This window comes from Melanerpes formicivorus, unplaced genomic scaffold (assembly GCF_026170545.1).
Source record: "Melanerpes formicivorus ecotype bairdi unplaced genomic scaffold, bMelFor1.0.p_v2 SCAF_2, whole genome shotgun sequence".
NCBI classification, from domain to species: domain Eukaryota; kingdom Metazoa; phylum Chordata; class Aves; order Piciformes; family Picidae; genus Melanerpes; species Melanerpes formicivorus.
The window spans coordinates 46,636,204-46,659,732 of NW_027142354.1; the positions used below are offsets into that span (position 1 = coordinate 46,636,204).

Genomic DNA, 23,529 nt, shown 5'->3' on the forward strand with positions numbered 1-23,529 from the left:
AATTGTGCTGAAACATTCAGTTCTAGAACCAGTTGAAATGTTATTTTTCAAGTGCCTGTCATGGAAGGTTGATCAAAAAGACAGTTGGAGTGCTTGCTTTTACAGCCTTATGTTGTTTTGCTGTATAAGCAGTAGGACTTCACCTGCACTTCAATTTTTAGCAGAAATCACTAGATACCTCTACTTCTGTTACTGAGGAAATTGTGTAAAGATAGAACTGTGGTACACAAAATTACAAGACACTTGTATATATTTGTTATGTGATTTTGTTTTTTTTATTGCCTTATTCCTTTTTCACTTCATGAGAAATTGGTGGTGGAAAGGATAGAGAGATGATTATGGTAGATAGTGTTTGAAAACTAGAAGTGATTTCTCCCAGTCTCAACATGCAGTCACTTGCTATGGACTGTTCACTACATCAAATCTAGAGTAAGTACTGTCAGACAGTGGCTGAGGATACAGGATACATAAGTGCTTGGATGTTCTGCTTTCATAGCCACTCTTGGCCGTTTCATACATTTAACATGTGTAAAAGGCTTCTTAAGAAGTTTTCTAGGAAGTAGCTAATCTGCTTTAAAAGTTAATACAGATTAATCTTTCTGAACATCTGAATATGAAGCTTAGTACTTACATTAAGAAAAAAATAATCAGGGAATTCAAGCTATTTGAATATTTACTTCCAAACTAATTCATTAAGTGTGGTGGATCCTGGCAACTCAGCTAGGAAATACAAAGCTAGCAGTTTGTTTCTTACAGATGAGTTTCTCATTTGTTTTCCAGTCATACTTTGTTTATCATAGCGTTCAAGTTAATGTACTTTCTGAGTTACATTAGGAACGTCTAATAAAAGATAAGTTGCAATCTTCTGTTTATTAAAACCCAACTCAAGTCTACTTCTCCCCCACTTTGCAGTTATTTTTATGAATGTACTGTAATTGGATTTTGCATTTATTATTAAAATGATTGCAGTGTGGCTCTTCAGTGTGTAGCTCATTAAAAATAGAGATTTAAATGCAAAATTTAGCTTCTTAAGAGATTTCTTTATTTAAATTAAGAATTCCTGTAGAAAAGAAAATTAAGCCATAGATCTACTAGGGAATTAAATTTTAGATAAAAATTGAAAAAAATAATCCCCAAGCAGTAGTAATATATGTTAATAATTAGCATATGGTAGTTTCAAATACTTCTGCATTAGCATTCCAGATTGAGTTCATCCATTGTGAATTAGAGTGTGATTTAAGATAGAAAAAGGGACTGGCAGCCAGGTCTGCAGTTCTCTTCCTACCTCCTCCATAACGAACCACTCAGCTTTTCACACCCTTGAAAAAGGGAGGGGGGTTGCCTTTTCCATTCTTGTAGGTTTGTGTCATCTAAGCAACACTCATATAGACTGTTTTAAGAGGTTGAAAGGTACAAGTTGTGTTCAGATTGCAGTAGAAGATTCCTCACAGAAGGTAAACTGTATCCTAGGCTGAATCAGGAGTAGTGTGGCCAGCAGGGCAAGAGATGAGATTCTGACCCTTTACTCTGCTCTTTTGAGACCCCACCTTGAATACTACATCTACACAGAGCTGGTGGAGAGAGTCCAGAGGAGGGCCACAAATATGATCCAAGGGCTGGTATCTCTGAAGATAGGCTGAGGGAGTTGGGGTTCTTCAGCCTAGAGAAGACAAGACTTCTTGGGGACCTTAGAGCTGCCTTGCAGTACCTGAAAAGGATCCTACCAGAAGGCTGGAGAGGGACTTTTCATAAGGTGTCTAGTGATAGGACAAGGGGAGTGGTTTTAAGCTGAGGGAGAGTAGATTTAGCTTGGATCTTAGGAAGAAGTTCTTCAGTACAAGGGTGGTAGGACACTGGAATAGGCTGCCCAGGGAGGCTGTGGATGCCCCCTTCCTGAAGGTGGCCAAGGCCAGGTTGGGTGAGGCCTTAAGCAGCTGAGTCTAGTTGAGAGGTGTCCCTGCCTGTGGTGGGGAGGTTGGTGTAGATGATCTCTAAGGTCCATTCCAACCCAAGCCATTCTGTGTTTACTCTTCCTGAATGCAGACAGGGCAGCAATATCCATTTTTTCCTGAGAGTTCTCTGAAATTTTCTCTTCTGATTTACTTTGGTGCAGTCAATAGCACAAAATAGATGGCAGTGAAAAATGAGTCTCCTTGATAAGTAGCCGGAGTCTTCATTAGTTGAACTTTAAGTGACCTTCAGAGTTGCAAAAATGAGTGTGGTTGTGAGAGCTAATCAGAAAAAAATTGACAGGGATGGCATTGCTCTTTGGATACCAGGGGAGCTGAGGCTGCAAACTGCAGCTGTGAAAACAGACATAGAGCTCCTCTCCCTGAGTCAATGGCAGGGTCTAATTGCAGTTGATTTTAATTGTTTATAACAAAGCAGATTTAATTTTTCTATAAATGCTTTGTAGTAGTAGCTCAGTGAGGACAGCTAAATTTTATTAAATGCAAAGTTCTGTATTGTGTCTGAATTTCAAACCATTCCAGGGAGCTTGAATACTGATGAGCAGATCACACCCTGGGACGCAAGTATTTGACATCAACTTTTTAGACAGAAGTTCTCAGGATGAATTGTGTCATTCACTTCAGACTGATGCATTGTATACTACTGTGGAGAAAAGAGAATTAGGGGGGTTTGTAGCATGAGATGGTATTTCAAAACTCTTTTTCTTTTTTTCCCCTGAGTCTCCCTATGCTCTTTGTTATCCATGACTGCCTTCATGTTTTTTTAATGGTGTGAATTTCATGCAGCTTGCCTTACCAGTTCTAGAATACCAAACAGACTTTTGAGTAGTGTGTAATTGTGAATTTCTAGATTGTACTTACCTAAGAGTATATTTTCAGATGTCTATTTGTTCTCACACAATTCTCAACAAATGATGAGGAGTTGTTTTAATGCTATTTAGGATGTTTGAAGCTCTAGTTCTGTTAAAGTTGATAGAATTTGGCACAAAAAAGCCTTCTGAACAACTTAGGATATCTCAGCCTAAAAATTCCTATTGATTCTAGAAATACTGGGAGATGAAATGCAATCAGAAATCTAGAAATGTGGGAAGATACTAACTACAAGCTGTGATGTTTGAACAGTCCTGTTTTCTTTTTCTGTAGGGCACTGTGGATCATTATATAATAGGAGTAATGATTCTCTCAGAGCTGACTCAAGAAATGAATCTTGTAAGTGTATCTTTCTTCCTTTTGCAAGGGATGGATGTATTGTTGGTGAAGCAGTATGTTGAATGTTTCTCCCCTTTATAAAACTGGTTGGGAAAACCCTTCTCCAGCTCTGAAGTCCTCAACACAGGAAGGGCATGTACCTGATGCAGGTCCAGAGGAGGGCCATGGGGATCATCGGGGGCTGAAGCACCTCCCCTATGAGGACAGGCTGAGGTTGTTCAGCCTGGAGAAGTAGTCTGGGGAAACCTAATAGCAGCTTCCCAGTACCTGAAGAGGGCCTACAAGAAGGCTGCAGAGGGACTGTTGACAAAGGCCTGAAGTGATAGGACGAGGGGCAATGGTTTGAAGTTAGAGAAGAGCTGATGTTAGGAACACATTCTTTACCATGAAGGTGGTGGAACACTGCAACAGGTTGCTCAGGGTGGTAGTTGAGGCACCATCCCTGAGATACTCAGGGTCAGGCTTGACCAGGCTCTGAGCAACCTGATCTAGTGGAGGATGTCCCTGCTTACTACAAGAGGGTTGGACTAGATAACATTTAGAGATCCCTTCCAACCCAAACTATTCTATGATTCTTAGATATGAAGGGAAAAACATGCCTTCCTCTTTTTACTGCAAGCACTCCACCTATACCAGACACATACCATATATGATACAGGGTAAGGTTTTTATCTTCACAGTCACTAGAACTAGTAAAGCAAAACAAGGGTGAACTGTTGTGATGGGTTGAGGCAGACCCCCTCCCCACTACGGACAGAAATAACAGCTCAGAGAAACGGATTGCAAAAGTGATGGAAAGTTTAAATGGGAAAACAGTGAATGTTTACAGAGAGCCAGAAGCGCAGTGACAAAGAAAGATCCCAAAACAGACCCAAGAACATCCCATCCCCACCCGAGGGTACACCCAAGACCCCCAGGGCTCCTTCTTCCGTCCCCCGTCCCCCCCCAGCTAGGCGAGTCTCAGCTGGCAAGATCTGAGACTGCCCAACCCCTGGGCCTTGGGGCTAGCCAGTCCCAAGGCCGGGAGACATCTCCCCCAGTTACTGGGTAACGGAGGAGGAAGAAAGAGGAAGTGCTAGACCCCGCACTGGATCTTATAGTGGTGTAAAGAGTTATGGTAGGAAATACCTAGTTTCCTGTGTCCGCCCACTGGGCTGGACCTCTGGACACAGGAAGCACCCCAACCAGCAGAGGGTACCCAGCCCAAACTGCAACAACTGTTTCAGTTATATTTCTGCTAATGATTTTCCTGAGCCTGCATCTTAATGTGGGGAGGTGCCTCAGACCTTTCCATCCATTAGGACAGACAATCTTGAAGGGGAAAACGAATGTGCTTCAGGAAGCTGTCAAAACCTGTATTTAGTGCTGGACCATAATTTTAATTTCTCATGTCAGGTAATGTGCCAGATTATCCTGCAGTTCTGGCAAAGAAGGGAGTCTAGTTTATTTTGTCCTAACTGTTTTTTAGGTTGATTATTCAAGACCTTCAGCAAAACATCGTAAAATAGCTACCTCATTCCGTGACACCTCTCTGAAGGACATACTGATGCTTGCATGCTCCCTTTTGAAGGAGGTGAGCCTCTTTATAATGGAAACTAAACTCTTCACGTCATAATTGTCTCAGTTTGAGTATTTTGTGAGCTGATGAATTCTCTAATTAAATGGTTACGTGACACCCAGTTAAGCAAAAGTGACCAGGAGACATTCAAAGACAAAATTCCCAATCTGCTCACTCTGTGTCTCTCTTGCTGTCTCTCTGTGTTTCTCTGTGCCATCTCTATTTACACCTTGCCAGAAAGGATGAACTGTCTAAATCCTGAGCTTGTCTTTTTTTTTCCTGAGGTTTTCTTAATTTAATTATATTTCAGTTTTTTTGGACCTATCACCTCAATATTTGCTAAAGGAAGTATTTATTAAACTAGCAGTGATTAGTTCTCTGTCTTGTGGTATGATAGCTCAGTCAAATCTGGCCAAGGTGCTTTTCTCCTTCAGTAGTTCCCTTACCCTCTGTGTAACGTTTTGGGGTAATTAAGGCTGCAGCCTCTCAAGAGGCTTGATAGGAGGTGGTGAAGAAACACTTGCAGTTAGCAAGGTCTCTCAGGACCAGTCAGGATGAGCTGAGATCAGAGCTGGAATTTGCACTTTCTGTTTTGTGCGGGTTTAGGCATTCCATCGCAGTGGAAGTGGCACCATGAAGTGGACTCAAATAACTGCTTGCTTTTGAGAGCAGCTTATTTTTACATGGTTTACAATGTTGTCCTTCTGTTGTCTATCTCTTGTTTCTGCTTTCTTCTACTTACTTGGCAATGCTTGTTTATTCCATTTTTTTTTAAACCAAATGAACTGCACCTTAGAAGGCCAATCATGTCCTGGGCTGCATCAAAAGCAGTGTGACCAGCAGGACAAGGGAGGTGATTCTGCCCCTCTTGTGAAACCCCACCTGAAGCACTGCACCCAGTCCTGCTGTCCACAGCACTGCTGGAGTGGGTCCAGAGGAGGCCACGAAGATGATGAGAGGGATGGAGAACCTCCCCTGTGGGGACAGGCTGGAAGAGCTAGGGCTGTTCAGCCTGGAGAAGAGAAAGCTCTTGGGGAGACCTTAAGGAGCCTTCCAGTACATGAAAAGGGCTACAGGAGAGCTGCGGAGGGACCTTTTACAAGGGCTTGTAGTGATAGGATGAGAGAGAATGGATTGAAGCTTGAGGAGGGGAGATTGAGACTGGAGATTAGGAAGAAATTTTTTATAGTGAGGGTTGTGAGACACCGGAACAGGTTGCCCAGGGAGGTTAAGGATACTCCCTTCCTGGAGGCGTTAAAGGCCAGGTTGTATGAGGCCTTGGGTGACCTGGGTTAGTGGAAGGTGCCCCTGCCCATGATGGGAGGGTTGGAACCAGATGATCTTTAACCAACCTAAACCCTTCCATGGATTTATTTGTTTGAGGTTTGCTTTCAGTGTTTTTGTATTGTATGTGTAATCTTGTAGTACTGCCTTCTTCAAGATAAAATGTAATTAAATTGTAATTACAGAAGGGGATCTATAAAAATGTTGAGTGTAGACTTCCAACTCCCAGTAGCATGTTTTGATTACAAAGTATTTTTTTATCTTGACTCTACCTGGGTTACAAAGCAGCAGAGACACTGACAGCTGTATTTATATAGGTATTTTAAATAGCTATGTTCAGATCACAAACTGCTCATCTCATTGTTTCTTAGTTGCATTTTTTTTGAGACTTAGCAGAGGAGCAGGTTGTGTGCATGCTGTGAAACTTGTACTGTTTATCAGCCTGAACATCAAACTGAAATATAGCCAATTTGTGAGGGGTGTTTTACTTGTATGATGTATGTGATGTCTAATCCACACTGGTCTGGAGTAAGTGAAGGAGGAAAACCTGCAGCCTTACAGTTCTATTATTGCAGTGAACATTGGTACTGTTTGAACAAGCAGTATCCATGACGTGCTGACTTTTACCTAGCAGTGTTTTATGCAAAAGGATTATTTATTTCAGCAGGCTTTTACAAAATGTTTGTAAGTCTACTGGGAGCTTTAGCTTGGCATGTTCTCTGTCACCTCAGATGTCTCTGAGGTGATACTTAGGACTTTTCCCTTGCCTTTAAGGAGTGCCTACCCCTTTTACTGTTGAAAGATTATTTTTTTTCCCCTTACTATCTGTTCCCTTGATCTCAACTTTGCAGTTTTATATGCAAACATTTTCTTTTTCAAAGTTATTTTATGATCTGCACAGGTGCCCTAACAAAACTTCTTTTCTCCTTAGCTCTTGGCGAAACCTTTAACCCTTCAGGACCAACAACAGCAAAGTCTAGCAATGCAACTTTTGAAGCTTGTACTAAACTGTCTTAATTTTGATTTCATTGGAAATTCAGCTGATGAATCTGCAGATGACCTGTGTACTGTGCAGATTCCAACAAACTGGAGAACAAGTAAGAAAGGATCATAACTCTTGGCAGTCCAAAGTCTATAACCAGTGGATTGTTCAACTTCTTTTGTCGTGGTACTTGCACCGTCTAGCTAAAGCAGCTAAACAGTTTCCCATGCCCAGGATGGGGGGTTTAAATCTGGTTTAGCTGTAGCTGATGGCACTGGGTGGTGTTTGATATTCCTTCTTTCAAGGATAAAATTCTTCACTACTTTCCATGCAGAATTTCATTGCTTCTCCATTAATGTCCAGTAGCCTCTCATTACAGTGTGAGGGATGAGGAGCAATGATCTATGGCAAGCAGGATAATACTGACAAAGGCTGAATGTGGCTAAGTGACAGGGATTTCCCAAGATCCCCTAGCAAAGAGAAGGTGTTAGGTTTTCTCCTCATTTCAGGTTAGATACTTTGAATTGTCCTCTTTAGTCATTAAACACATAAGGAAATTTAACTTCTGTTATGTGACACTTTATTTTGGACAAGTCTTCTGTAAGTGGTGATGTGGTTTGCGTGTTCAAGGAGGACTTAAGGCTCCAGTGGAGGTCATGAAAGATGATCAGAGGGCTGGAGAACCTCACCTGTGGGGACAGGCAGAGAGATCTGGGGTTGTTCACCGTGGAGAAGAGAGGACTCCAAGGAGACCTTAGGGCAGCCTTCCAGTACATGAAGGGGGCTACAAGAATGCTGGGAAGGGACTTTTTACAAGGGCTTGTAGGTGCTAGAATGAGAGGGAATGGATTAAACTGGAAGAAGGGAGATTGAAACTTGAGGTTAGGAAGAAATTCTTTAGAGTGAGAGTCGTGAGACACTGGAAGAGGTTGCCCAGGGAGGTTGTGGATGCCCTCTCGCTAGAGGTGTTCAAGGCCAGGTTGGATGAGGCATTGAGAGACCTGGTCTAGTGGAATGTGTCCCTGCTCATGGCAGCGGCATTGGAACTGGATGATGCTTAAGGTTTTGTCAGAATAATGCTTGGTTTCATACTGTGCAATGAACAAATTCATGCATCTGTTCACATTTTATTCTCAACTTCAGTGATACCACACTCTTAATGTATTCGTTAAAAGAATGATTCTATTAAAATAAAGGTACTTAATTATTGCTTGTGAAGAGTGATAAAACCAACTTATCTTTCTCCATAGTCTTCCTGGAGCCAGAGACCTTGGACCTGTTCTTTGATTTGTATCATGCCCTTCCTCCAATGCTGTCTCAGTTAGTAAGTGACACACGGTGATTTACGCTCAAGTAATTACAGAAAATAGTCTTTTTACATCTATACTTTGTCCCAGAGACCTTGTTTTATTTTCTGCTTTAGAATGTTATGAATCCCCTGGCTCAGGGCCCAGTCACAATGTCTTTTCTTTGAACTTCAGCCCCAGTTTAGTTTCTGAATCTGAAAGCATGCAAATCCTTCCTCTCCCCACTCAGCACTACTCAGCCACATAGAAAACATTCACCTAATTATTTCGATGAAGTCAGAAGGTGTGATAAAAGGGAGTTTAAAAACTGAGCCATATTTGTGTTCAATGATATAAACATCGATGCAAAAATAGTCTTCAGCCACTAAATGTACTACAGATAGCAGTAGCTTAAATTGTTCCAGACATTAAGAGGTGATTATTCAGAAGATTTAAATTTCTTTTAATCTTACAGTATTTTTTTATTCTTAGGCACTTTCTTGTTTAGTTCAGTTTGCTTCTGCAAGGAGATCTTTATTCAACAATCCAGAACGTGCCAAATATCTTGGTAATCTAATCAAAGGAGTGAAACAAATCCTTGAAAATCCACAGGTATCTCTTTATTTTTTTATTTGCTTGAAATGCTAAAACACCTGTGGATTTATTTTTCCACTTAAAGTCTTCATTTATCTACTGAATCTATCAAAACCACTTTCAGCCAGACATCTGTCTACATTTCAGTATCTGAAAGGGACCTATAGGAAGGGTGGGGAGGGACTTTTTAGAAGGGCTTGTGGTGATAGGATGAAGGGCAATGGTTTTAAACTAGAGCAGGGTGGATTTGGGTTGGCCATTCAGAGGAAGTTCTTCACAGTGAAGGTGGAACAGGTTCCCCGGAGATATGGTTGAGGCCCCATCCCTGGAGCCATTCTGGGTCGGACTTGATGTGGCCCTGGGCAGCCTGCTCTAGTTGGAAGTGTCCCTACTGACTGCAGTCAGGTTGGACAAAATGACCTTTGAGGGTCCCTTCCAACCCAATGGAATCTGTGAATCTCTGCTTTAGTTTTCTATTCAAAACAAAGCAAAAGCCTTATGCAAATAAAATTGCCACCCAATTTTCACTAGTGCTCATAAAATTTCTCTTAGATTAAGCTGTTAACTTTGAAACATCTGCTTCTTCAAATTTAGGGTTTATCTGATCCGGGTAATTACCATGAATTCTGTCGGTTTTTGGCTCGGCTAAAGACAAACTATCAACTAGGAGAGCTAGTAATGGTGAAAGATTACCCAGAAGTCATGCAACTTATAGCAAATTTTACTATTACTAGCCTACAGGTAAGAATATGTACAAAGTGTTGTCTTCTCTTCAACTCCTGAGTGACAGAGAACTGATCTTGCTTCTCAGCGTTGGTGTTTTTGAGGAGGTGGTGAGGCTTATCTCTGTGTAAAAATACATTTTGTCTGTGATGTAACTCGGGTTTCTAAATTTTCTAGAACTGGTTCCCACTCTTCCTAGGAAGTTTTGTAATGGGAGTAGATGTAAAGAAGAAAAATGACAACTGAAGTAGGAGATGAATGTTAATCTTCCAGCCTTAGTCCTCACCCTCAAAAAAATACAGAATAAAAACCCAGCAAACCAAACCATCTTATGCATCCCTAAAATACTGACATCTGTGCTCCCATCTAAACTTTGAAGGGCCAATATTTCATAGGCTGTTGAGTTCTGCTTTTGTGCATGTATAGATGTAGACACGCACACAGAGTTGCCTAGCTGCTGAGTGCAAAGTTTCAGTTGAAACTGGATCCGGTAGGTAGGTGGAATAATGTCTAAATTTTTGGAGTGGCCCACACCTGTCTAAGAAGGACACATGTCACAGGAACAAGAATCTAACAGTGTTAAAAATTTTCCAGATTTTTGTTTTGTTACAGTTTTGAAACACACCAAATGAGGGTGTGCACATTTCTTAAGTGATTCTGTTTGCATTACTGTAGCATTTCCTCCAGAGTCTTTCTCTGGTCTTCAGAATCACAGCTGAGAATAGTGACTTTTACAAGATTTTGACCTTTAAGTTCTGGAGGTGCCAGTTGCCACATCGTAAGCTTGGAAGCAAAAACGAAGGTGAGATAGGACAAGGAACAACAGGTACAAGCTAGAGCACAAGAGGTTCTACCTCAACACGAGGAGATTTCTTATTTATGATGAGGGTGACGGGGCACTGGAACAGGCTGCCCAGAGAAGTTGTGTAGTCTCCTTCTCTGGAGACTTTCAAAACCCACCTGGACGTGTTCCTGTGTGACCTGCCTTAGGTGATCCTTTTTTGGCACAGGGGTTGGCCTCGATTTCTGGAGGTTTCTGGAGATCTCCTGTTAGGTGGCTCTAGGCAGTTTCCTACTCAACATTTAGGCCTAATGGCACTTTTACAGCCCTTTACGCACTGCATAAGAATCTAGGCCTAGCTCTGAGTTTTGAATCATGGATATTGCTGGAAGGAGGCAAGAATGCCTACAAATATTTCTGGGTTTATTCTGTAATGTGTGCCATAGGATGTCTCAGTTCTGACTGGCTTCTTCAGTAGTTATGTGAATGAATAAGACTACTTAAGATAAAAGCATCATGTTTCACAACTAAAGTTTCACTTTGGGATGCTTTAACAGAAGTGTGTTTTGTTTTCTTATAGCACTGGGAGTTTGCTCCAAATAGTGTTCATTATTTGCTAACTCTCTGGCAAAGAATGGTAGCGTCTGTGCCTTTTGTGAAATCGGCAGAACCCCACCTCTTAGATACATATGCACCTGAGATAACAAAAGCTTATATTACTTCTAGACTGGAATGTGTTCCTGTAGTTATAAGGTAAACCTGTAATTGCAACTTTAAAACTGTAATATGGAAATGTTTAATTTGCTGGTTTGTTGGCATATTATCTTTTGGTTGAAGATCTGAGTACGCTGGTTCTGATTACCATGGTGATTTCTTAAGATTATCTCAATTGACTAATATCATTTTACTCCTTTTGCTTATTAAGTCCAGGACAAAATAAAATTCTAATTGGTTTTTCTCTCCTGAGGCTTTGTGTTTTGAAGAAACCCTATTTCCCCTCCCCTTGTTGTTTTTAAGACAATCTAAATTAACTATGTTGTTCAGCTGTGACATGTTTTCTTGATGAATCACTTTGTAGGGCCATGGAGGGTAGGGATGGTGGAAAGCAGAACAAACTCCATGTGCAAGAAAGGGTGAGACCAAACAGAGTGACCTAGAGAGTGTCAGGATTGAAACTGGCCAATTTAAGATGTTTTAGTTCACATCTTCTTTTTAATAGTGTAAATGAAATGGCCATATACCCCACACTATAATATAGCTAATAAGAAGGAAATGTTTAGATTGCTGAAAGGATTTAATTTTCTCCAAGGGCTTTTATGAATCCCTGCTGGTAGAGCCTTAGGGACTGTAGAACAAGCCACATCTGCTCTTCCTTTTCAATTTTACATTACTGAGATGATGTCATTTGTTCAGTTTGTGTGAGAAAGTATATTCAACTTCACCATTGTTGTCCTTCTGTCTCACCTTAGCCACAATCTCATGTTTGTCACTTTACTGTTTAGTGACCAAGCTACAGTTGGTATTATTTGCTTTATATTATCACAATAAGTGTGTTAAAGACTGATTTCCTTATGGTTCAGAATTGTGAGCTTGTGTATCATTCTCATGAACAAGAATTAATGGGGAGCTTCCAGTGTTCCAGTGCTAGGGCAGGGAAGGAGAAGCAGCTACAGTCAGTTTTCCTGAGCCTTCTCTCAACCAGCCTACACTTCTTGTGGCATTTTTATCTTCTGTGCTCAGCTTTTCTGTAATGGAGTCTCAGGGTTGAACCTTCGTGTCTCAGCTTTCTTCTTTGAGTGGTACATTCCGTATCAGCTTCCAGATTTAAAGCACTTAATAGGGCTGATTTTCTGGGTTAAACCATCCGTTGTGACCAGCTCCATTGAAATATGCTGATATCTTCATCAGCATCACCATCAGCACTGAAAATTCTGTTTCTTTGCTTGGCAGCAATGAGAGATTCTTCTGCATGTCCTTGTTATGTTGTGGAGGATTAAGTTTTCTAATCTGGAAAAAAACAGTGAGGATAGATGAGGAGAGTTTTGACCTTCTCTTCTGCCATTCCTAAGACAGTCTCGGTAATGATGTTAGTGTATATCCATTCCTACCTCTGGATGGTTTGTGTACCACTGTTACACTGTCTGATTCTCTTACATGATTAAGATTCTCAGATTGTGGCTTTTCTGTGGACAGCAATATCAAATGTAAACTTAAATGTCCAGACCATTCTGGAGAAATATGGGTATCTGGGAGCTGATTTCACAAGTCTTCATCCATTTGCTCCAGGGATTTCTTTTAAATAAATTCTGTTCTCTGGAATGCCTATTTGTCTTACAAACTAGTGTAGCTGAAACACCATAACATCACCCTCCATTCAGCAGCCATCCAAATGGTCCTTCAGACAGTGAAAGTAACTTGGAATAATGGAAGGAAAGGCACTTCTGCCCATTTGGGGCGTCTCTTTTGATTGAGGGGGGAGGGAGAAGCTAATGAGTCTTCTACAAAGAATCTAGAAAGGGATGCTTTTCTGCAGACTAGAAGGAGAACTTTTATCTGAAGTAAACATGTGAGATCTGTGTCAGCCCATTTTGTTAGGATTTTCAGCTGCTGTGTATTGTCCAAAGCTTGGATGTTAGCTTTGTTAGCTTTGGGGATGTTGTCTTGATCTGTAGATTGTTTGTTGCCTGTGCAGCAAAAGGTAACCCAGTGGATACACCTTTCCTGTTGTGTTTTGTGTAATGAGTATTGTTAAACTGTATTGTAAGAGCTGCTGGTCTCTACTAGAGGCATTCTGTCTAGGTCACAGCTGGTTTACAGGAGATTTATGTAGCACTTGGCATGGAATTTTACTGAAGCTTGCTTGTGGCTTTGGTATAATGTTGTTGTGCTGAATTTGATGACTGTGCAAAATCCATTCCAACTAGGTGTTCCATTCTTTCCTCTCGTCATCCCCTGAGAAAGGTGGTGCTTTTGAATATTCTGTTCAGGCACAGTGGACCTTAGTTCTTCAGGATTTACCTTTTTGTGGTCATACTGTCAACCTCATCTCCTCTTCTCTTTGCTCTTTAGAATACCTGTGAAGAGGAACACCCATTTAGAATTCTTTTCTGTGTTTGTGCAGATGTGTCTGGGGGTGTGTGTAAATACAGTGAGATCTGTCTGGCGTACTCACCAGCTGCTAAGGCTTTGATAGTTCAACAGTTCAGTGACAGTGGTGCAACATCTGGATGGGGAAAAAAGCTTTTAAGCAATAGTGTGGCTAAGTGGGTACTTTTTATCTCTGTTCCAGAGATGGCTTAGAAGATCCCCTGGATGATACAGCTACAGTTTTCCAGCAGCTGGAGCAACTGTGCACAGTTAGCAGGTGTGAATACGAAAAGACCTGTACACTTCTTGTACAGTTGTTTGACCAAAATGCACAAAACTACCAAAAACTATTACACGCTTCTAGTAGGAATCCATTAGAAATCACAGTTCAGGAAGGTTAGTATTTAATTTAATTTTTAGTCTGTTTTATGTGCCAGTAAATATATACTTGCATATGAAAAAGAGCGGTGATCTTCCCTCAGATGTAATTAAACCTTCTCTCAAACTAGCCATTAATGATCCAAAAGTCACCTTGCACTACATTTTCACTAGTTGTCTTTGTACCAAGTAGACTACACTAGCAGTTGATGTGTTTGTTTTAACATCCTGGTACCTCTGTAGAATATAGACATGAGAGCTGTAAAAACTTTTAATTTCTGAAAATGGACGTTCTAGTGCCTCAGGTGCCCTCAGGGGAACCAGCTGCAACTTGATGAATATTTTTTTTTGAAAATGAAGATGTTAGCTTTCATTCTTTTTTTGCATTTGTCTGCCTGTAAAAATTAATGTGACGTTAGAAAGCTTAATTTACTTTATCTGGCTCTGTTAAAATGAATCCCCTAATTTTCGAGCAGCTCAAGTTATTTATTGTGGTGTAAGCTGTAAATATCAGAGTTAGGTTGAACGTATTTTTTTCATATACCTGTTTCGGTCCTATCTGTCTCACAATTTATCTTTATAACTACTGGCTCTTTCCTAATATAGTTATCTTATGGCTGTTGCATCTTTACATGGATAAATGGTGTTGTTGTGAAAAGGTGAGACAGGTTACTGCATAATACAGCTGTTCTTTGCATGCTATTAAACGTCTGTGATTTATTTTGCTGTTCTTTTGTTGAGTTTGAATATGCTGATTTTTCTCTATGGAGGAGCCATTTTTTCACTGATTTATATGAGACCTCCTGCTTTTCTCTTTTTTATTAATTCCACTTTCTTCCATGCACCTATCACCTTTTATTTGGAAGAATGTTCATTAATGACCTGATTTCATTGACCAGCTGCACTCTGAATTTATATTCCATTCCCCAGTCACGGGGGGCCAGAGGGAAATAATCAGCCAGAGCCTTAGTGGCAGTGCTCTGGGGAATGCTGTTACACCTTAGAAAAACATTTGATTCAGCTTAAATATTGTGTTTCTTTTCTGCAAACTAAACATTTGTGCTTGTATTGAGCAATAACTGTTATATCCCCTAGATATACACAGTTAAATTTAGATGTTTAATGGCTTTTAATGTTGCAAAATAAGTTAATGTAATATTAAGATCTCATTTTATTATACTGTCTTGCTCTCTGTATCAATAGTGATGTGGTCATGGTTTACTGAAACAATAATCCCCAAGAAATGGGTCATTAACAGCAGTTAATGATTACTTGTGATCTATGGTAATGACTGATTTCTTTGGGATTATTGCTGGTATAAACCATAATTACAGATTATTACAGCAATAATTATTTTCTAAAAGAAAAGATGTTGTCTGTCTCAGTAATTGCAAATGCTCTGAAATTTTTAAACAGTGAAGGTATGAAAGAGGGAAAGAAGAAGTCACACCTGTTAATTGGGATTGTGATGGGAGTAGAGGATTCTCATCAGAACAATAACTCTGTGCTGAGAAATGAGCTACTGAAGTTTGGAAAAATTAAAAGTGGTTTTTATTTTTAAAAAGGCATTTGGCCAAAGTGGTGACTCTGCTCTTTGAAGCAGCTGGCACAGCTTCACAATTGCTTTTGGATACCATCTTCAAACAGCCATTCTTTGGTAGCTGTTAATGCTAAATTCAATGGAGCAGTATCTGTTCTCTTAGACACTTCAGCTCCCTGGTGTTGAGGTAATGATGGTTCAGTCTTTTAGCGTCCTGTTTTAGCACTCTTCTCCACTCTGGTGAGAACTCACATGCAGTACTGTGTCCAGCTCGAGGGCCCCCAACACAAGAGAGACATAGACATGCTGGAGCTAGTCCAGAGGAGGACCACAAAGATGATCAGAGGGCTGGAGCACCTCTCACATGAAGACAGGATGAAAGAACTGGAATTGGGGCCATTCATCCTGGAGAGGAGAGGGCTCCAGGGAGACTTTAGAGCTGCATTTCAATATCTGAAGGGGACCTACAGGAAGACAGGGGAGGGTTTGTAGTGACAGAATGAGTGGCAATGTTTCAAAACTGGCGCAGGGTAGTTTTATGTTGGAAATCAGGAGGAAGCTCTTCACAATGAGAGTGGTGAAATACTGGAACAGGTTGTCCCATCCTTGGAAGACATTCAAGATCAGACTTGATGTGGCCCTGGGCAGCCTGATCTAGTTGGAGGTCTCCCTGCTGAGTGCCCAGGGGTTGGACAAGATGGCCTTTGAGGGTCCCTTTCAACTGAATGCAATCTGTGAATCTGTAAGTTATGCTATCATCACTTGGTGAAATCTTAGTAATGAGGGCAAGACACCTAGTTTATGTGATTCATCTCACTTACTAAGAAGCCTTGTTTGTAACTTGATTTAATTTAAATGGAAATTCTTCTAAGTTGTCTTTGCTATGCTGTTATTTTCAGCCAATTCATTTTAATGTAGTATAAAGCCTATTTGGCCAAAAAGATGGGAGCCTAAAAGTAGCTTTATTATCCTGTAGTCTCAGATGACCGTAGTTTCAGTCTGTAGTTTCAGATGAGGAAGAAACTTTTAGCAGTATCCTGGAGTTTGGAAAGGTCTGTGTGTTACTTTGTTGTTCAAGTCTTAGTTTTGAGCTTACCTTAGGGAAAAGGACTACATCTTTCCTGAGAGAGGATACCATTAGTTACTGGACTCATAGCTTAAAAAAGCTGAAGCAGGACTATATGTGGCTTGAGTACATATCAGTAGGTCAGATTGAAAGCTAGTCCACCATAATGTGCCAGAGAGATCAAAACAATCTGGGTTTTGCAACATGGAAATGATTTTCCAGCAAGCCGAAAGAGTTTTGCTGAGTTCAGTGTGTGTGTTTGTAAACACCTGAGTTGCATATTTTAAGGCAGGATTTTAATACTTGAAAATCTGTACAAAATGCACTGCAAACACAAACTCAAGGACTGTTTTATGGAACCTTTAGCTTTACAGCAATTCTTATCCTTACATTGTGTTTTACTTGATAAGGACTTTGCCAGTGGATCCTGGTAGAGACTGGCAGCTAAATAATCTGAAGGATGGAAAGCATGACAGCATGGCTTGAGATGGATGAGCTCTGCCTTGCAGAGCCTTTTAGAAAACAAAACTCTGGTAGTTCACAAGCTCTTTTCTTGAAGAATATATCTGGCTTGTGACAGAAATACTCTCTTATGTGCAAATCACTTCAGATAGTAGTGGAATATTGCAAAGAATTCTTTATTTGAACTAGAACCAAGAAACTAAATAGGTTGTAGGGAGCTCAATTAATTCCTAATACTGGAATAAGTTGATGTAACAGCCCCACGGTAGATAAAATTGTTCTATGCCTTGAAGTAACTTGAGGCAGGCAATTAAGGAAACTAGATTAATTGTATATCTAATCTTACCGGGCTGAGCTTGCTTAATTTGTACTGTAGGTTAATTCTTTTGTGTTTTATTTATAAGCATGTCCAGGTTAATAGGCTGCTTTAGTTTATCTGTCAGTTCTGCTCAGAATTTTGCGGTAGGTGGTTTGTCTAGGTAGGTTTTCAGTCTGGTAAAGGGAGAAGCTAACTGTTCTCTTGACAGCATCCCAGAGTCCGATCCCTTACAGAACTGCTGATACCTTATGGCAGTGTGTTGTGCTGGCACAGTGGATTACAGTCATTAACTGATGGTCTTCTTTTTTTACTGTTAGGACGGCTGGCATGGCTTGTCTATTTTGTGGGTACATTTGTGGGAGGACGATTAACATACACAAGTACGGATGAGCATGATGCCATGGATGGAGAGTTATCCTGTCGGTAAGTGTTGCGGCTTTGGAGTTGATGGTTTTGATGGGTTTCTAACCGTTTAATGACATTTAGTTATCAGCAGGTATTTTGAATTTTGACATCTGGGGTTTTGGCCACTCCTTGGACAGTGGGTAATCAAGGACTTTACTGACTTTCTGTGGATTAAGATCATTCCACTGGCTCTAGTCTTTCGTGAGTCTTTATCCTGAACAGTGCAGGAGTCATTAAGTCTCTCATGGCAGAACTAGCTTTCAGAGGAAGGGAAGAAGATTAAAGGCAAATGTGTCTCTGACTATAAGCAGTGTTTTGATATGCTCATGAAGCCACCCTCTTTTCATTTGTGCATTACACTTGCATGCAAGTGTTAATTTTGTTACTCATGAGCTATTGCTATTACCTGCTGCACAGCTTCCTATGTGTTAGTTCTTGCAGGTGAAGGAAGTGCAGAGGAACTTCTGGTCAAACACTGAAGGTTTGAACTTATTTTTACAGTTGAGCTTGGAATACAAAGAAGGCTCTAGGTGTTAATCCATGTTAGAAGGATAGGGAACTGCTTGCAAGAGTCCACTGCAGAGCCACAAAGATGATGGAGGGATTGGAATATCTCCCTTATGAAGAATGGCTGAGGGAGCTGGGTCTCTGTAGCTTGGAGAAGAGGAGACTGAGGGGTGACCTCATTCATGTTTATAGAGATATGAAGGACAGTTTCAGGAGGATGGAGCCAGGCTCTGCTCAGTGATGTCCAATGATAGGACAAAGGGCAAGAGGTGCAAGCTGGAGCAGAGAAGGTTCCATGTGCACATAAGGAAAAACTTTTTCACTATGAGGGTGACAGAACCCAGGAACAGGCTGCCCAGAGAGGTTGTGGAGTCTCCTTGTCTGGAGACATTCAAAACCTGCCTGGGGGATGTGTTCCAGTGTTACCTACTCCAGGTGATCTTGCTCTAGCAGGGATGTTGGACTCGATGATCTTTGGAGGTCCTTTCCAATCCCTAACATTCTGCAATTCTGTGCTCTTCCTGCTGGTTTGAGTGCAAGGCGCAAGCTAAAGATTATTGTGAATGACAATATTCCTTGTGGCAAACACTGCCTTAATCCTTGTTTTCACTCACCACTGTGTTCAAGGCATGCATATTTGATCCTCTTCTACACATCCACTAGCTAACACATGAAAAAGGACTTTCAACTTAGAATTAGATAAAAAGCTTTACATTTTCTCTTGTTTCTTGCCTTCCTAATCTACCCTGGGGCTTTGTGGTGTTAGCAGTCTTCCACTGTGTTTTTATTAGAAGTGAGAGGTTTTAATATACAGGCTTACAGATGAAGTAGCTACTGACTTCTAATCCAGTGACTGCATATCTCAGAATTGGCAAAAGGTGACAGTTTTTTGAATTGCTGGGTTTCAAAGGCTTTCAAAGAATAAATGGCAGAAAAAGATGGGAAATTAATATTTTATTTTTTTTTTAGAAAGGTGTACCTTTTTTTTAGCTGGCTTAAGCTGAAATTGATTCATTGAATCAGTCCTGATAATATGGAGATACACACCAAATTAGAATTTAGGTCAGAAGATAAAGGTTTGCTCGGGTGTTTTAGGAAAGACAGAAGTGGGAAACACTACATTATATACTGTGTATGGAAAATTATTTGGAAGGATAGTAGTTGCAGTTCCCAGAGAATTTGAATCCTCTTGGATTTTAAGTCTGAGACCTGTACTTCTCCAATTTCATAGACTCATAGAGTGGCTTACGTTTGAAGACAGGTGAGACATCATCTACTACAACCTGCCTTCCATGGGCTGGGACGTGTCTCAGCTAGGTTGCTCGAGGCCTCCTCCAACCTGACCTTGAACACATCCAGCAGGAGCCATCCACAGCCTCTCTGGGCAACCTATTCCAGACTTCCACCAGTCATGTGCTTAAGATTGTACCTGTTCTTCCTAAGATCCAGTCTAAACCTGCTCTCGCTCAGTATAAAATCATTACCCCTTGGCCTGTCACACCCTTACAAGAAGTCCCTCTCCAGCCTTCCTGAAGGCTCCATTCAGGTATTGGAAGGCAGCTCTAAGGGTCTTTCATTGTGGAATTGATCACATTTTTCAGTCTCACCACGGTATAACATGGGTATCTGGGAAAATTTCAAGTGACAAAAGTAATTAGAAAAGCATTATGTTTACGTTTAATAGTGGTCAATTACCATAACTAGCATCTAAACAAAACAAGATCCTAGAAGAAACCTGGGTAAGCCAAAAATGGCTGATGGACTCCTAAAGAAGTTAGCTGTGACAGTAGCATTTAATTTGGGAATTCTTCCTGAAAATGTTTGTTTTTCTTTTTTTCTGTCATGAAGTGTTTTTCAGCTGATCACTTTGATGGATGCCCAGTTACCAGAGTCTAGTAATGAAAAAGTAGAACTGGCAATCCTGTGGTTCTTGGATCAGTTCCGAAAAACCTATGTGGGAGACCAGCTTCAGCACACCTCAAAGGTAAACATTTGCTTTAAACCTGAAATAAATCTGAAATAAAAAAGCCTGTGCAGAAATTGACCTGCCAGTTTATCTTGAGCATAAAAGGTGTTGAGCTTAGGTGATGCCTGATTGCCTGGCTGGGGAGATGGATGGGTAACTTGTGTATGGGGTGTTGATCTGAGCGGGCTTCCTACCGTGTGTGCATTTGAGTTTTGGCATGCAAGCAGTTAATCTTTTAACAGCTCTGTTCATTAAACAATTTTCAGTTACTTTGCATTTTAATTTTTTATTTCAAACATTTAGCTGGGTTCTGCTATATTGTGTTATATTTCACAGCTGGGTACACAAGATTTATTCTTTTAATAGTTCTGTTCTTTTGACAGTTACTCATTTATGTGGTTTCCACTGTATTCCTCGCATTACTTGGCTTTTCTGCATTTTAAATAGGGAAGAGGGAAAAGTAAGATGCATTTTTTAAGAAGCAGCAGTTAATTCACCTTAACTGTAGGGGACAGTCATAGTATAGATGTTATAAAGAGAATGTAAGTAAGATGAGATCAATTGATCTCGAGAAAGGCTGAAAGAATTCTGTTGGAGCCCCAAGCAAATCTTTAGCAAGAATTGTGACAGTGACTGAGATTTGGTTTTACTTGTGTAGCACTCAGTCCTCGCTTTTTGCTGAACAGTCCCCATCTCAAAGATGTTTTTTATCCCTTCAGGTTTGAACTGTACTTCAATGTTATTGAATGGTTCCTCACTTAATATTAAAAATAAAGTTTTACACTATACTGAATGACTTTTTCATGAAAGCACTGTGTTCTTTTCCATTGTCAGAGCAGATTTGTTATTTTTAAATGTGGTGCACTGCTCTAATGCCGAGCAACAGAAGGTACAGTGTAAAAATGTGCTGCTGCTCCTGGTATTTTCATTAGCAAAACTCCTGCTGGTGGCAATTCAAAGGCAACATGGCTGTACAGTAGTTGTTGTCCTGATCTGTAATTCCCATATTGTTTTTCCTTTCTGGTTTTGAAGGGTTTAAATTTCACCTGATATTGTGACTGATAGAGGTGTGACTGTGTGGAGAAGCCCTATCAATGTATGGAATGTTGTAACAGACTGTTAGAGGAGGTTGTATACCTGAGCTTTTTATGTCCCTGCTTACAGAAAACTGGCAGAAGCTTTTGTGTGTGGCTCTGGGAGCAGGCAAAAAACCTGGAGTGCATTATTTAGATTTAATCACCTGAAGCTCTGTTGTCAGTAGAAAAAAATGTGTCATTTGACCATTAGCCAGCTACCTCAGAATTCAGTACATATAATTTTAGCCAGCTTAATAATATGGTCTGAATAACTATAAGGATGCCTCTGCTGTTTCATTGTGTGAGGAAGGTTAAATGGTTAATTAGGGAGTGAAATGCTGCTTACTGCTTCCATCTGATTTATTGAAGAGCATTTCAAATAGAAGGAATTAAATTTTACCAAAAATTTCATGGGGGGAAAACCATAGGATGAATGTAAGAAAATGGCTTTGTGTTGGTTTATTGGTTTGTGGTTTTATTCCCCAATAAATGGACACAAATCAAACTGGTAATACGTCACATTCTGTATGCTGCCTTGGCTTATGACATGGGTGTTGTGTGGGAAAGTGGGGGTGCTGTAATACTTCCATGGTGCAGAACAGTTCAAGGGGTGTTTGGAAATTCTAGCCCTAGTCTAGCAACTCCACAGTGCCTTTCAAATGCTTTTTCTTTTTCTTTTTTTAACAATTATCTACTAGTATAATTTAGTTTGCAGTCAAATTGCCCTTTCATTTTTGTGGTGTTCTACTAAGTCTGATACAACAGCCTCTCATTTGATAGAATCCCATGGCCCATATCATCTGTGTTTACCAGGTCTTATAACAAAAGCTGTGTGTAAAGGCACCTGAGCTCTCAGTTTGGGTAGGTTTTTAAATTTTTAATAAAACCAAATGGGATGTTTGTGTACATACTACAGTTAAGAGCAAGGCAGAAGGCAGCACTTGTATGATTCTTCTGGTTTATCCTGCTGTAGCAGCAAGTATAGCAGCAGATGGCATTCTACCCTCACAGTTGTAAATCCTCTGATGCTGTGTCTTGCTGGCAGCTATCTACAATAAAAAGGCTCACACTTGGAAGCAGAAAAATCAGACATATATCAAATGACTGAGTTAATACACATTTATATAGATATTCAGGATTGCTTGGACTGTTTTATTTACAGAATGGCTAACGGACATTCTGCATGCTTCAGCTGTACTGAAATAATTGCAAGCATTTCTCTATATGATCATGTACTTGCATACAGAACAAGAGGCTGCTTAGAGAGGGCTGAGTAGTCTAATGGAATTGTAGAACAAGTCTTCTATATAAATACACAAATTTTGTTCATTAACCCATAATTGGCTATGTAAATTGATGTGTGCTTATTAACCAGTCCACTGGGGCTTGCTGTCTCTGCAGAAGAATAGCAAAGTCTTAAAAATCTTTTCCATGCTACAGTTACAGTGCCATCACATTTCCAAAACAAAAACAAGACATGAAGATTCATAGACTCAAAGAATGGTTTGTTTGGAAGGGACCTTAAAGATTATCTAGTTCTAACCTCCCCAAGCCATGAGCAGGGACACCTTCCACTAGACCAGGTTGCTCAAGGCCTCATCCACCTGCAAGCTCAGAAATATGAAGATACTGTCTTTTGGATCGGATAGACCCTTGAATATGCAATCTGCTGAATATTAGACTGCATTCTGTGGTACTGTACAGCAGTCTTGATACCTGTTTGTAGAACAACACATCGTTTGTTTTAATACTGACATTATTTAGCCTTCACAGAGTTATTTTTTGGCTTATGGCTGATTTGGACGCTGACAGTGTAGTACAAAGTAGGTGGCTGCAAACGCAATGCACTGTGTTCAACTCAAACTGTAGTCTTGGCTTCTATCTGTGGTGTCTCTGATGTTATTTTGTCCCACTGGTAGCCGCTGTTCTGAGTAGGGTAATAGTGCATGGAAATCCGATTGCTGACATCAAAGGTATGTTATTTATTGCTGTTTTGAATGAGATTTTCCTTTGCATAGTCTCAACAATGGAAATATTTATTTATTTTTGCAAGTGCCGCTGGCCTGGGAGGAAATGATCACAAAGAACAGGATTATAAAATCAAGGTGATCTTCATAAGATGGTGAAATAACTTGAAGTTTTAAATCCCCAATGTGTCTGGAAGCAGGAAAAGGCCCTGGCTAGCAAGTCTTGTCTTCTTTATCCTTTTTCAGTCTAACTTAGTGTCTCAAGTTCAAAAATGTTGAACCATATTTATTTGTTTTAACAAATGCACTGCAGCTCAAGGAGCATTTAAGCACAAGGAGCGTCTCTCAACAGCTTTTAGTTGTTAAATA

General features: G+C 40.4%; 1 protein-coding gene across 2 annotated transcripts in view; it reads left to right on the top strand.

Moving 5' to 3' along the window:
• Positions 1–23,529, top strand: part of RANBP17 (RAN binding protein 17) — a 158,641-nt gene that overhangs the window by 6,670 nt on the left and 128,442 nt on the right. The window contains exons 5-14 of one of the 2 annotated variants that reach the window (XM_068158793.1): positions 3,114–3,179; positions 4,648–4,752; positions 6,953–7,118; positions 8,254–8,327; positions 8,782–8,901; positions 9,478–9,624; positions 10,968–11,140; positions 13,677–13,870; positions 17,557–17,662; positions 20,000–20,135. In XM_068158793.1, the coding sequence (XP_068014894.1) occupies positions 3,114–3,179; positions 4,648–4,752; positions 6,953–7,118; positions 8,254–8,327; positions 8,782–8,901; positions 9,478–9,624; positions 10,968–11,140; positions 13,677–13,870; positions 17,557–17,662; positions 20,000–20,135 (1,287 nt within the window). The remainder of the gene's footprint in view (positions 1–3,113; positions 3,180–4,647; positions 4,753–6,952; positions 7,119–8,253; positions 8,328–8,781; positions 8,902–9,477; positions 9,625–10,967; positions 11,141–13,676; positions 13,871–17,556; positions 17,663–19,999; positions 20,136–23,529) is intronic. The other variant, XM_068158801.1, reaches the window with a different exon arrangement.